The sequence below is a fragment of the Physeter macrocephalus genome, chromosome 5, assembly GCF_002837175.3.
Source record: "Physeter macrocephalus isolate SW-GA chromosome 5, ASM283717v5, whole genome shotgun sequence".
NCBI lineage: Eukaryota > Metazoa > Chordata > Mammalia > Artiodactyla > Physeteridae > Physeter > Physeter macrocephalus.
The window spans coordinates 29,079,858-29,094,641 of record NC_041218.1 but is presented as its reverse complement, the minus strand read 5'-3'; the positions used below and the strand labels follow the sequence as shown (position 1 = coordinate 29,094,641).

Genomic DNA, 14,784 nt, shown 5'->3' with positions numbered 1-14,784 from the left:
TCCTGTACGTTTATGTAGTGTTGTGTTATGTAACATTCAGTAGTCTTGAAAACTGAAATTCGAAATTTTTATTTTGGGCAATTCTGTATTTTCCAAACTAACAGTCTTTTTTTCCCCTTTTCCCTCTTTCCATCCAACGATTGACCCATAAAGCTGAAATAGTTGAATAAAAATGTTAATAATTTTGTTTTTAATTTTGTAGAACTTGACCTCTTTCCTGAATTAATTGGAACCGAAGAAATAATTAAGGTATCATAACTACTTTTTATTCAAGTGCTTTAAAATTAAGAAGTCTGGTTTGAATTACCAGTTAGGTTTCAGATGTTGCATTAATAAAAAGTTCATGTTGCATTATTCATTGTTTGTGGGATTAGTTGCTGAGCTTTGTAGATAGACACGTAATTAATAAACATGATTTTTTTATGAAGAAGTTGGAAGACACTTTAATTGGTAAAATTTTTAAAAAGAGCTAGAAAAGGTTTGTTGATAAGTAGAAAAACAGTGAACTTTAAAAATAATGATAGCTATGAACTATAGCCACAAATTGGAATTTTTTCATGTTCAGATGTTTCTAAAAGACTAAAATAATATTTAAGCAATCCTTAATATTGGTACAGCTTATTTTTAACTAACTTAACCAATGATTGACAGATTGATAATAAATATGAGTCAAAGTATAAATTGTGTATATTCTTTTGCCCATTTAATTTGATTATTTTTGTTTGGACTACTTATATTATAAATGTCTGTTGCTAGCACAAGGTCCTTTAAGTAAATGGGCACCTAAGGATATTTATAAATTTTAACATTGTCTTAATTTTTGAAATAGAGAGAAAATGACTGTTTATGTCTTATATTCAGTATTTCATCCTAAGCCCAAATGTGCTGTTCATTATAACTGAGACTATATGTTAAAGCCAGGTTCTATTGTTAATGATAGTATGAATTTGTCCATAAGTACATATGTGTGTATGAGCTGGTAACTTGTGAAAACTAATTCTACTGTCTAGTAATAAATAGCAATTAGGTTGTGTTTTCACAGATATAATTACCTCAATAATTTACTTATCTTATGGCAATTCTCTCTTACAAAGGACTGTTTTACCAAAATGACCAGTCCGCATTTCATCAAGAGTTCACAGAACTCAGCTAAGGATATCTCTATGTGTCTGTGTGTGTTTGCATGCACGCACGTGTGCACATGCATGTGGATATGAATATACCTAGAAATGATTACCAGAATCAAGTCAAAGGCAAGAAAAGGAAATTATCTTTACAAATCATTGGTTTGTGTCTTAGTCAGTTTGGGCTGCTATAACAAAATACCATGAACTAAATGGCTTATAAACAGCAAACATTTATTTCTCACGGTTCTGGAACCTGGGAGTCTAAGATCAGGGCACCAGCACTGCCGGTTTCTGATGAGAGCCCCTTCTGGATTGTTGACTACAGACTTGTTGTTCTGTCTTCATATGGTGGAGAGCAGAGCAGAAGAAGCAGTCTTTCATGACTCTTAATATAAGGGCACTAATCCCATTCATGAGGGTTCCACCTTATGACCTCATCTAATACTAATGACCTCCCAAAGGCCCCACCTCCTAAGACCATCACTTTTGGGGTGTAGGGCTTCAACATGTGAATTTAGGGGGGACACAAACACAGTTCATAACACCATTCACTTTCATCGATTCATGCAGGGATGAATGATAGAGGTTGGCAAACATCTGGAATGTATCGGTGATGGTTCTAAGCTTAAATATGGAAATGAATAGTTGGGAGATGTTCCTCAAATTCTCTTCCAGTAGGAATGCATGACTTTGAAAGACAAAGTATCTCCAGCACAATCAAGGCTTTACAATAAAAAAATTTTAATAGAAGTTGTGAAGGATAACAGGTGTGATCCAGATCAAAACCATAGTGAAAGAGAGATTCACAATAACTCCATAAGAAGTTATAGGAAACAGTGTCCATTAAAATATTTGTGGTTTCAGATATGTATAAAGTAATCTTAGAACCTGAATCATATATTCTTCTTGAAATGTTGACATGAGATAATATGACCTCATAGAGATGTACAAGACTTAGTTGGGTGGGATTAATGAAAGGTCCATCACTTTCATCAGATTCTAAGAGGTATCTGAACCTCACAGTCTAAAATCTGCTAGAAAAGAAAGCAGTGAAAGGGATATGTGTGTTTAATGTGTGTATAGTTTTTTTTCCAAAAGATCGAATAGAAGAAAAGGTGAGTGGCATTATGTTTTAAGAACAATTTTATAGACATCTTCATAGCTTGTGATAGGAGGATGATAAAGGAGGTTCATGTGGGAATCTAAGAAAAGAGGAAGAGAAGCAATGTTATTGTGGGATTTGATAGAAATTGTCAGATCATATGGAGAAGATAGATGACATGTGTTTTGGGAACTTTGAAGAGAAGGGGAGAGGTAAAATGAATACTAGATGTTGAATTAGAGATTTTCCTTTATGTTCCTTTTAAATAGGAGAGATCTGAGTTTAAGCTGATGAGAGTGATCCATTCAAGAAAGCAAAAAATGTAAAATACAAAATAGAGGGAAATAGTTGTATTCAGTTCCCGAGAAGATGATAGAGAATGGATTAGAACACAAATGTAGGAAATAGGAAGGAAGGGGAACATCTCTTCAGTTACAACAGGATGAGAGGGGCAGGGCTGGATTTTGTTGGTCCCGGTTTTTTATGTTTTAACATTAGGAGGAGTTGTGTTTTTGTCTAGTGGCTTCTACTTTCTCTGTAACCAGGAAAGCCATCTGCTGAGAATGAGGAGAGAAGGAAATGGAGATTTGAATAGAGCAGAAAAAAAGTTTGAAAGTCTTGATAAAGGATAAGAGTGTGGAGTGATACCAGAAAACTAGGCAAATATCCAGGTTTGCAAAAATGAGGAAGAGTTCAGAAACTCCATATTGCTAAGTTTAACATTGATCCTCAGAGAAACTCTGGATGAGATTATAAAACAAATGTTTGTGAGAACTTCTAAGGAAAGAAGAGTATCTTTCACCAAGAGCGAGTCAAGGCAAACTTTTCTTATTTCCTTTTATATGAAGTTTTTGGGCTTGAAAATTAGGGGAATATTTATTCAGGAAATTATTTGGTAAAATCTCCTGGTTGTCCTTGTGAACAAGGCATCAAACAGAATGCAAAATTTTATCAAGAAATGCCACTAGTGAGGAAATGTATCTGGGGAATCTAAGAGAATATCCATTTTTAATGACTCACTTCTTAGGGTTGTCACATGTGCCTTAAAATAAAAAAAATACTTAAAACCAACTAAATAATTAAGCTCTGGATAACGATGCAGACATTAAGCTTGAAAGTTTGTGTTTCATACAGTGCCGCTTTCCGTGTGTATGAGACAAAAGCTCATGAGCACACGTGGTTAAAGATTCAGATTCTTTCTACTGATATTGGTCACGTTCTCACTGACTAATTTGTACTCGGTAGCTTTTTTCTTTTTTTAAGGCACATGGCCTTAAGAGGTCTAATAGATGGCAGTGCTAACAAACTTACAAAATCATGTCCCATGTGGACAAAAAATATCATATCTTGATACATTTGGCAATTTAGTTTTCTAAACGTATGATTAGATGTTTTATAAAATGCACAGTTTTTAAAAAAAAGAAAGCATGGGTTTTGGTTGACCTCTAGCCAGGTAACTCCTGGGCCATTATAGTGATTAAGCATCCATGAAAGACTGGGTCACCTGAATAGTGTTTCTAAAGGAAACACGAAATTTAACGACCAGTACTAGAACCATATTTTGACAAGTTGTCTTTAAAATGTCTGCCTCCGTCTAAGATGAAATCCTCAGGGAAAAGTATTTAAAACAAAATAATAAACAACACCAAAAACCTCTTCCAGTCCTAAACCTTCCTCTTATGATGGCTTTAAAATTGTGATTTACAATGTGTGAGCTTTAACTGACAATTTAAAGAATAAAAAACGAGTTTGAAAGAACAACAACAAAAAAAATTGTGATTTATCCTTAATATATACAATGAAATATTCTGAATATACAGCTACTTCTGTCTTTGAAATAAGTTGTTTCATTGCCATTTCACAATACGAGAAGCTAATTGCTATTTAGCTTGTTGCCAGATGAACTGAACAGAGAAATATAAACACAAGAAAATAAATACTGTGTTACATAACACTCTCAGTAAGTAAATACCACTACAATGTGTCTTCTTTTCAAAGTTGTGGTATTTATTAATTTACTTCCTTTCATCAAATAAAATAAAATAAAATAAAATAAAGTAGCCGTAAATAAGATGTTTTCATTAAGTTCAGTTACTCTCCCTCAAGGGTGGATAATAATGGTCATAGGATAGTCATGGCTTCTACGGGGTGGTGCTTTATGAGAAGTTCCCAAAATCCCACAAGTGAAGATTCACAGCATAATGCAGATTTCATTTTTCTCTTATTTCCTTATGTCCCATTAAGTCTTATTTGTTTTTCAAAGGAGGAAGAAGAGGGAAAGAACACTGAAGAAGACACTGTTGTGAATCCTGGTAGAGACGGTACCACAAACCAAATCAGGAGAAAGGAACCCCAGATTCCTACCACAACAAACTACAACCAAGTAGGGACGAAATACAATGAGGCCAAGACTAACCGGTCCCCAGCAAGAGGAAGCGAATTCTCTGGAAAGGGCGATATTCCCAACACATCCTTAGATTCCACTTCCCAACCAGTCACTGAATTAGACCCAGAAAAAGATGTTCCTTTGACGTCACAGACTGCGACCCAGCTACCATCTCTCACTCTGGCAGGCACTTCAGCCTCTTTAAGTGATGGCTCTAAAACTGTTCTCAGATTTCCACAGATGAACTTGTCTGGGACTGTGGAATATTCAAATACAGTTTCTGTAACGGAATCTCAAGAGGTATCTACTGATATCAGTGGGGAAGAGAGCTTATTGACTAATTTCAAGCTCAGTACGGAAGCCGATGATTCTTCAGGCTCCAGTCCTGCAACTTCCGCTGTGCCATTCGTTTCTGAGAGCATATCCCATGGCTATGTGTTTTCTTCAGAAATCCCGGAGGCAGTCACATACGATGTCCTTATACCAGAATCTACGAGAAGTGCTTCAGAAGATTCAGCCTCCTCAGGTTCAGAAGACTCTCTAAAGGATCCTTCCGTTGATGGAAATGTGTGGTTTCCTAGTACTCCAGATGTGACGACGCTGCCCGATGTTGGATCAGGTAGAGAGAGCTTTCTCCAGACTAATTACACCGAGATGGATACTGATGAATCTGAGAAGACAGCTGAGTCCTCTCCTCCAGGCCCACTGGTGTCACAGGGTCCCCTGGTCACAGATATGGAAACGCCACGTTACGCTACCTTTGCGTACTTCCCAACCGAGGTAACACCTCATGCTTTTACTCCATCCTCTGGACAACATGATTCGGTCCCCACCGTCAACCTGGTACACCCGCAGACAACTCAACCAGTGTACAATGGTGAGACACCTCTCCAACCTTCCTACAGTAGTGAAGTCTCTCCTCTAGTCACCCCTTTGTTGCTTGACAATCAGATCCTCAACACTACCCCTGCTGCTTCAAGTAGTGATTCGGCCTTGCATGCTACGCCTGTATTTCCCAGTGTCGGTGTGTCATTTGAATCCATCCTGTCTTCCTATGATGATGCGCCTTTGCTTCCATTTTCCTCTGCTTCCTTCAGTAGTGAATTGTTTCACCGTGTCTCTCAAATCCTTCCACAAGTTACTTCAGCTCTTGAGAGTGATAAGGTGTCCCTGCATGCTTCTCTGCCAGTGGCTGGGGGTGATTTGCTATTAGAGCCCAGCCTTGCTCCGTATTCTGATGTGGTGTCCCATCAGACCACTACTCATGCTGCCTCAGAGACCTGGGAATTCGGTGGTAGTGAACCTGGTGTGCTTTATAAAACGCTTATGTTTTCTCAAGCCGAACCGGCCAGCAGTGATGTCGTGATGCATGCACGCTCTTCAGGGCCTGAACCTTCTTATGGCTTAGCTAATGCTGAGGGCTCCCAATACCTCTTCAGTGTTTCTTACAGTTCTGCAGTACCTGTGCATGAGTCTGTTCAGGGTTCCTTACTTAGCAGCCCTAACCACGTACCGATGCCTGAGTCTCCCTTAGTAACCCCAAGCGCACCGTTGCTGCGGCCTACTCATGGCCTCTCTGGTGATGGGGAGTGGTCTGGAGCCTCCTCTGATAGTGAGTTTCTTTTATCTGACACAGATGGTCTGACAGCCTTTAACGTGTCTTCACCTGTTTCTGTAGCTGAATTTACATATCCAGCATCTATGTTTGGGGATGATAACAAGCTGCTTTCTAAAAGTGACGTAATAAATGGAAATGAGACGGAACCACACATTTCTTCTTTCAGTGAGCTGATTTACCCTTCTGAAAGCACAGTCATGCCCGACCTGTATGATAATGTAAATAAATTGAATGCATCTTTACAAGAATCCCCTGTTTGCACTTCTAGCACAAAGGGCATCCTCCCAGGGCTTCTTGCTTTTACTGCTACTAAGGTTTTTGATCATGAGATTAGTCAAGTTCCAGAAAATAACTTTCCAGTTCAGTCTTCACACGCTGTATCTCAAGCATTTGGTGATACTTCGCTTAAACCTGTGCTTAGTGCAAACTCAGAGCCAGCATCCTCTGACCCTGCTTCTAGTGAAATGTTATCTCCTTCAACTCAGCTCTTATTTCATGAGCCCTCAGCTTCTTTTAATACTGAAGTGTTGCTGCAACCTTCCTTTCAGGCTTCTGATGTTGACACGTTGCTTAAAACTGCTCTTCCAGCTGTGCCTAGTGATCCAATATTGGTTGAAACCCCCAAGGTTGATCACATTAGTTCTACAATATTGCATCTCATGGCATCAAATTCTACTTCAAGGGAAAACATGCTGCACGCTACATCTGTACCAGTCTCTGATGTATCGCCTACTTCTAATGTGCACGCTGCTTCACTTCAAGGTTTAACCATTTCTTACGCAAGTGAGAAATATTTTGAACCAGTTTTGCTTAAAAGCGAAAGTTCCCAGCAAGCGGTACCTTCATTGTACAGTAATGATGAGTCGTTCCAAACTGCCAATTTGGAGCTTAACCAGGCCACCCCCCGAGAAGGAAGGCATGCATTTGCTACTCCTGTTTTATCAGTTGATGCACCACCAGATATGCCTATAAATAAGCTTGTTTACTCTGATGAAGTCTTCACCTCTGCCAAGGGTTCTATGTCTGATGAGGTATTGGCTGGTATTCCAACAGTTGTTTCTGATACAGTTGTAACTGCTGATCATTCTGTCCCTTTAGGAAACGCGTATGTTTCCATTTCAGTTATTTCTCCCAACAAAGATGGTTCTGTAACCACAACCAAGTTGCTGTTTCCTTCTAGAACAACTTCTGAGCTGACTCAAAGTGCCAGATCTGATGCTGATTTAGTGGGTGGTGGTGACGATGGTGATACTGATGATTACGATGATGATGATTATGATGGCAAAGATAGAGATGGCTTATCCATAAATAAGTGTATGTCGTGCTCCTCCTATAGAGAATCCCAGGAGAAGGTAATGAATGATTCAGACACCCAGGAAAACGGTCTTGTGGATCAGAATAACCCAGTCTCATACTCACTATCTGAGAATTCTGAAGAAGGAAATAAAGTCACAGGTGTAATAGCAGACAGTCAGACTGATATGGACAGAAGTCCTGATAAATCACCACCAACAAATGTGCCACCCCAAAAGCGCAATGATGGAAAACAGGAAAATGACATTCAGACTGGTAATGCCCTGCTTTCTTTCAGCCCAGAATCTAAAGCTTGGGCAGTTCCTACAAGCGATGAAGAGAGTGGATCAGGGCAAGGTACCTCAGATAGCCTTAATGATAACGAGACTTCCACAGATTTCAGTTTTCCAGATATTAATGAAAAAGATGGCGATGGGGTCCTGGAAGCAGGTGACTCAGAAATAACTCCTGGATCCCCACAATCCTTAACACCGACTGTTGCTAGCAGGCACTCAGAAGTATTCAGCATTTCAGAGGCAGGTTAGTTATGGATCCGAGGGATACATTGAGGCGTGGTGGCCTTCTGCCTCAAAAAAATAGAAAAATCATGGGAAGAGAAATTTGGTAAAATGGCCACCCTTTTTTAAAATGAAGGCATTCACAAATCAATTTACAGTTTTTAAAATATGATTTTATTCATTATTTCAAACGCACACTCAGCGTGTTTTGATCCTTCAGTTAACACTCTCCAAAATAGATAAGGTGATTTTATTTATTGTCAATTTTTTCATTTCTGCAAGATACCTATTACATGTGAGAGCAATTATTGTGTGCATAATACATTTTCAGTACACTGCTTTTTAAATGATAGATTGGAGTGTGTTTTAGATGATTTTAATTTTAATGTTTACTCATATTCTAAAATAAGTTGTCAACTAATTCTATTGAATTATAAAACAAATTATAAACTCTGATAATAGTACGATATATGTACCACCTCTCTCTGACCCACCCAGTGGAAAGGAGTTAGATAATTGCACGCCCACATCAGCTTGGGGGCCTTAAAAAAAGTTCTATTGCTAAGTTTTGAGAGTTAATGGTAAGATTTTTTTTTAAGATTTTAATTTTTTAAAATTGTCTTTGATTACCATGATGTTGCCTAAAGAGGGCGGTGTGAACTAACAAAATACATTCTACTTTATACTTGCTGTTATACACCTTTCTAAGAAGTTAAATAACGGCCATTAATATGCATAGTATGTATAGGTATTGTATGACAAGATGTACAACGCTGGAACATTTTCTGTAGAAATGCATTTCATTTGTTAATGTATTTTATGCAAATTAATTTATCAGCCAGATGTTTCTTCGAGCAGATTACTTGCAGCCTATAAAATACAGATGTTTGCCTTAGATGCCAATGGGGGAGAAAAGGGGAAATTCAAAACCATTAAGAATATGAAATACTAGATAATTTCATTGCATTGATCATAAGAGTTTTATAATTTGCTTTTATTACATTTTAAGGCATTTTTTTAAATCAACAATGAAAATACTTAAATCTCAACAGTAAGTCAAAAGATAGGCTAAAGTAAATCTTGCACTCCTATTGCATAAAAGTAGGTATGTAAAATCCAGAACATAGACAACAATCTCATTAGTATAGTTTTCCTCTTTGTTATTTCCGTCCCTTGAATTAGTTATCTACTTTTCCTTCAGTGCAGCAGCGATTAAAAGTTTGTACATTTTGATAGAGAAGTTTTTCTACATTCTGACTTGATACCTGTTTAACATTTCATTCCAGTTTAAACACTTACATTCTGTTATGTGAAAATGAGTAAGGAATTCATGAATCACCATATTTCATTAGTGTTGCCATGTATATGAATTGTTATCTGGCTTCAAATATAGTTCTTGTGTTTTTTTAATTTTTATCAGATTTATTTAGAAATAAAACATCCGAAATCCATCCATATTTCTATCTTTTTAGGTAGTGGCATCATCTGTACGTTCTTGCTAGATTATGCTGTTATAGAAAGGCTATATATACTGTAAAATGCCAAAACTTAAATTATTGACTAAAACTTAGCAATTTCTCTTCAATGCACTAATCAGATTTATTTAATTTGAGTATGTTCTCCCACTGATGAGGAAAACAATACAAATATAACATCTAACAGCAGCAAGTAACATAATTAATGAAGTAAATAAGATCATACAGGATTAGGGGAAAATTCTTGCCTATTTTTAAAACATATCTGTAAAAAAATCATATGTAGTCTGTCTTATCCAATAATTGAATATGCCTCTTTATCAAATGCATATAGACTAATTCTGAAACTTATCATTTTATTACCTACTTCTAGAATGTAGAATAATTTACAAGACATGCTCATCAGAATAATATAGATAAGGCAGATATTAGTATCTGCAATTTATGAATGCATAAACTGAGTCCCGAAGATACTAGATTGCTTGATCTAGGTCACACAGGGAGTTAATAAAAAACTGAGACTGGAAACATGTGTCATTGGTGTCTGTCTCTTAGGGATTACGTTTTCATGATTGAGAACAATAAAATATATATAACGCTTAATTTGTAATACCAGAATTCTACTGTTTTATTTTCAAAGTGAATTTTAAAATATTAATCTTAGTTCTTTTTTTCTAATTGTCTATTAGCACATTTCTGTCTTACCATTTAGGTAACTCATGTACACTACGGAGCCATATCCAAAAAGATATTTAGTGTCCACTAATGAATATAAAAATCATTATAACTAGTTGTTCCTCATTATAGTATATACAAAGCAGCCAGTGGATTGTCTACTTTCATGTGGTATCTCATCTTATATAAAATATCTAAGTTTCATTATAGGTAATTACCATGGATTTATCATTCTTACTCCCTAATTAAAAGGTTTGTTTTAAAATCAGACATCCCAGAGAACTTATGAGAAAAGTCTATATACAGGACTCTGTGTGTGTGCATGTGTGTGTATAGTGCATGTATATAGAGTGTATGATATATATGTGGTAATTTGTTATATATTTTATGTGTTGTATATCTTACATATGTATCACATATTTGATCATATATATCTCATATATATGTATGCACATACATCTATATAAATGAGGTATGTATGTATCTAGATACATATATGTATATACACATACACCTATATACATACTGCAGTGAATATTTGTGTTCATTGAAGACCAGTATAATTATATAACCTCACTTTGTATGTAAGTCAATGTACATCATTGGTTCTCAAACTTTAATGTGGATCAGAATCACCCAGAGGATTGTTAAAACACAGATTGCTGGGTCTTAGCCACAGAGTTTCTGATTCAGTAGATTTGGGATGGTTGGAGAGGGGCTGAAAATGTGCATTTCTAACAAGTTCCAGGTGATGTCGATGCCGCTGTTCTGGGGGACACACTTCAAGTGTGACTGAAATAGACAATAATACTAACCTCCATTTGTAATTTCTAGGTACCAGGGACTTTGCTAAGTGGCTTATTTCCTTTGTTAACCACAAACTTTCTACTTAGGTAACAATAATTACAATAGAAACAATGTAAAGACAATTGTGTATAAAGCAAGATGCTTTCCTAAATTTCTTTTAAAAACACAGGTACATTCACCGTCAGATCATTTAGGCTTCTAGATGAGTCTCCCTACAATATGTAGTGACCAGAGCATATGATTAACATAATAAAAGGTAAAGTTCAGCCTTCTCTCACAAGAACGTTAACTACAGCTCAGGGATCAGTTGACTTACAATATTCCCACTTTTTATACAGCTTTATTATTTCTAGTCGCAACTTTGAATTCTGGTTTTTTCTAGGAAATCCTTCCATAGTTATAAAAACAAACATCTTGGGACATTTGGTTGTCACTTATAGATGCATTTCCTATATGAGTGGATTAAATTCTTGACCCTTTCTGCATCATCTCGTCTTACAGAAGGAAGCTATCATTTTAACTCTTAAGTTCTCTCCAGTTAGATATATTTCAATGCTATATTTATGAATTTGTGACTATCAAATTTATTCTCAAATATTTTCAACTAAATTGATAATATTTTCAATTAAATAGATTGCTGTTGTCTCATATCACTAAGAGTAAGATACTTGGCATAAAAGCACCAAACTTACCAAATGTGGAGGAGGCAATGTAGACTCTGATGAGGAGCTTAAACTTAGTTATTCCAGAAGTCCTACGGGTAGACAGGATAAGGGCTGTTACTTTGTAGCAGTGTCAGCGTATCATCCTGGTAGAATGGTTCTAATGTTCAGTCATCTTGGTTTCACACTGCACACACCTCAAAGTAAAAGGGAAGAATTGTGACTGGCCACTGACACCCTGCAGTTCTGAAGCTTTTTTTTTAACAACTTAGAATGATAGCTTCAGTTGCAGTGATTTTGAAAATGCTAGAATAATAATGTACCTGATTGGTCACAAAAATAGTTATTTGCCATTTTTAAAATTAACCAAGGGACAGAATTTAGACTTTTTCATAATTTACACTTGCATATTTACAAAGAATTTCTTAGATCTGTGCATTCCTTCAGTTTACATGCAATAGTATTTTTATTTTTGATAAAGAAAAACGGTAAGAAGGGCATTCAAAATAACATCTTAAAAGCAACCTACGTTTAAATGTTAAATAGTTCGCTGGATTGAAGGGTTATCCTAATGTAAGGAGGGTTATCCTAGGAGTCTCTCTTCATGAAATTATTAATTGCTCCTAATTATTTACCTAACTGTGGGATTAAAAATATTTCCATTACAATTAATTTTGGGAAATCAAGATTATATGTGGTGATTCAGGAAGTAGCACTGTTTTTCCTGATCATTTTATTTAAAAACTGAATAGTTTTCTTATTTTAATATTTTCATTTCCCTTTTAATAAGCTTTTCAAGGCAATATTATACTTCTTGCCATGGCACCTCTTCCAGGGTGCCAATCTTTGTTGGGTTATTATAGTTCTTCAGCTCTGATAGGCTGACTTTATTTTTCTCTTTTTTTGTGAGTTTATTAGTTTGTTTTTGAAGTATAATTGATCTATAACACTATGTTAGTCCCTGTTACACAACATAGTGATTTGATATTTCTGTACATTTCAAACTGATCACCACAATAAGTCTAGTTACGATCTGTCACCATACAAAGATATTACATAGTTATTGACTGAATTCCCCACACTGTATATTTCATTCCCATGACTCACTTATTTTGCAACTGGATAGCCTGCCTTTTTAAGCTTTGTGTTAACTTAAATTAGCTTATGATCATAGACATTGGTTGCCTCATAGAGTCAAAATTTTAAAGGTAAGCAACGGCAATGAAGATTGCAGTTATTCGGTTGAAAAATGTTGTGCTTTTCCTTAAGCTTAAATATCAACTTTCTCAATTTTCTCCGACTACAGAGGCCAGTAATAGTAGCCATGAGTCTCGTATTGGTCTAGCTGAGGGGTTGGAATCCGAGAAGAAGGCAGTTATACCCCTTGTGATCGTGTCAGCCCTGACTTTTATCTGTCTAGTGGTTCTTGTGGGTATTCTCATCTACTGGAGGTAAGTTGAGTGTCTGTTTTGGATATGCATTTCATAAAGCTCAGATTTTGCCTGTGTTTTACCTGAATGCTTTTCAAAGCATATTCAAAATTCCCTTTACTTGAGAGCTACCATTAATTTATCCATGTAACTATGAGTAAGGTGAATTTGTGAATCCAAAGACATAATAATAAAAGATTTGACTGTTCTTCATACTTCTGTCAAACAATTAAAGGCGAAATGGAGGAACTTTGGCTTCAGTTAATATTTAATACAGTATTTTGACAGTTGCACTTTCATATTAACCTAATTAGCATTCAAACATTATCATGGAATTTAATATAAATCTAAGCTTCTCAGTTAAATGCTCCAGCTGTTATAACTTTAAAAGTTATTATTTTAGAAAATATAGTTTTTGATATAGTAAAATATACTTTTATAGCAGCAGATTTTGTACAAGATACATATCAATTGCATACTAATACAAAAAATGATAACCCATACACAAAAGTAAAAATTAAGCATTAAAATATAAATATAATTTGAAAATAAAGTAAATGACTATATTAAGATGGATGGGATTTTTAAATTCATTATAATTCGCCTTGAGGATGAGATAGATATAGCTTCATTCTCATCAGTAATCTATTGAAACCTTTAAAGGGCAAGGAAAATTGTACCCACTGTAAGCTTGCCATCCTACAGCAAGCAGAACACTGCAAAGTAATAAGTTTACTAGGGACACAATGTGAATCAGTATAACTGTTATAACTGTGTCTGTTGGAAAACAAGGACTTTATGATGATATAAGGAATCATATCTGTAAACTAAGAAAGGATATAGCTTAGTACTTTATACTTTTGTTTTAAAAGAGAATTTTGTTCAGAAGATTTATAATCAATTTCTTTTTTTTTTTAAGCAACCTCTGTCTGTAAGTTCATATCACCACTCTTTGTGTTATTCCAAAATATATTCTCTCTGTTTATTCAAAAATATTTAATGTTTATCGACTGTTTCCCATGTGTCTAGTACTCTGTGAACTACTATGGGAAAGTATAAAAGAAGGAATGAATGAATGAATGAGAATCACCAGTGTCAAGAAATTTATGCTTATTGAGGAGAAAGAATTTTCCATGCAAAATTTGTAAAAAATTACACAAAAGTGTATGCACGGCAGCTGAAATCTCTAATGCTAAGAGTGGTCAGAGAAAAAGGGATCTTGATAAGCCAGAATGGGCAGGGTAAATGTAAAATGTCAGGCTTGAGCTGGATAGGATTCAGAAAGAGGAGCTAAAGGAGAAGGGCATTCCAGGCAGTGTCTTATGTAACTTGAGTACAGAGTGTTAGTTTAAAATATGAGCACTCTTAGGGTTTTATGTATATATTTTATATCTAACTATCAAATGTCCTGATAAGATTTGTTACTCTTACTTACCCATTTACAAATTTCACATATCTGTCCAACTCACAACCATTTGAAGTTGATTCACTTCCAAATGTAACTTTTTAGATCAGTAACATGAATACACAGAGGGGTATTATTTGCTGAATTACAAAATGACAATGTTAGTGCATTCTTCAAGGTTTGTGTGAATTATTCAAATTCCAGTGTAGCTGCATTTTGTGAGCAATATGATTTCACTATCCAATATGGAAACATTTTCGACCTTTGTGGAAACTACAGCCTGCAG

General features: G+C 35.7%; 1 protein-coding gene across 1 annotated transcript in view; it reads left to right on the top strand.

Moving 5' to 3' along the window:
• PTPRZ1 (protein tyrosine phosphatase receptor type Z1) overlaps positions 1-14,784 on the top strand; it is a 177,919-nt gene that overhangs the window by 129,895 nt on the left and 33,240 nt on the right. Inside the window, exons 11-13 of the mRNA XM_024127941.3 lie at positions 203-249; positions 4,493-5,492; positions 12,970-13,114. Of these exons, the coding sequence (XP_023983709.1) occupies positions 203-249; positions 4,493-5,492; positions 12,970-13,114 (1,192 nt within the window). The remainder of the gene's footprint in view (positions 1-202; positions 250-4,492; positions 5,493-12,969; positions 13,115-14,784) is intronic.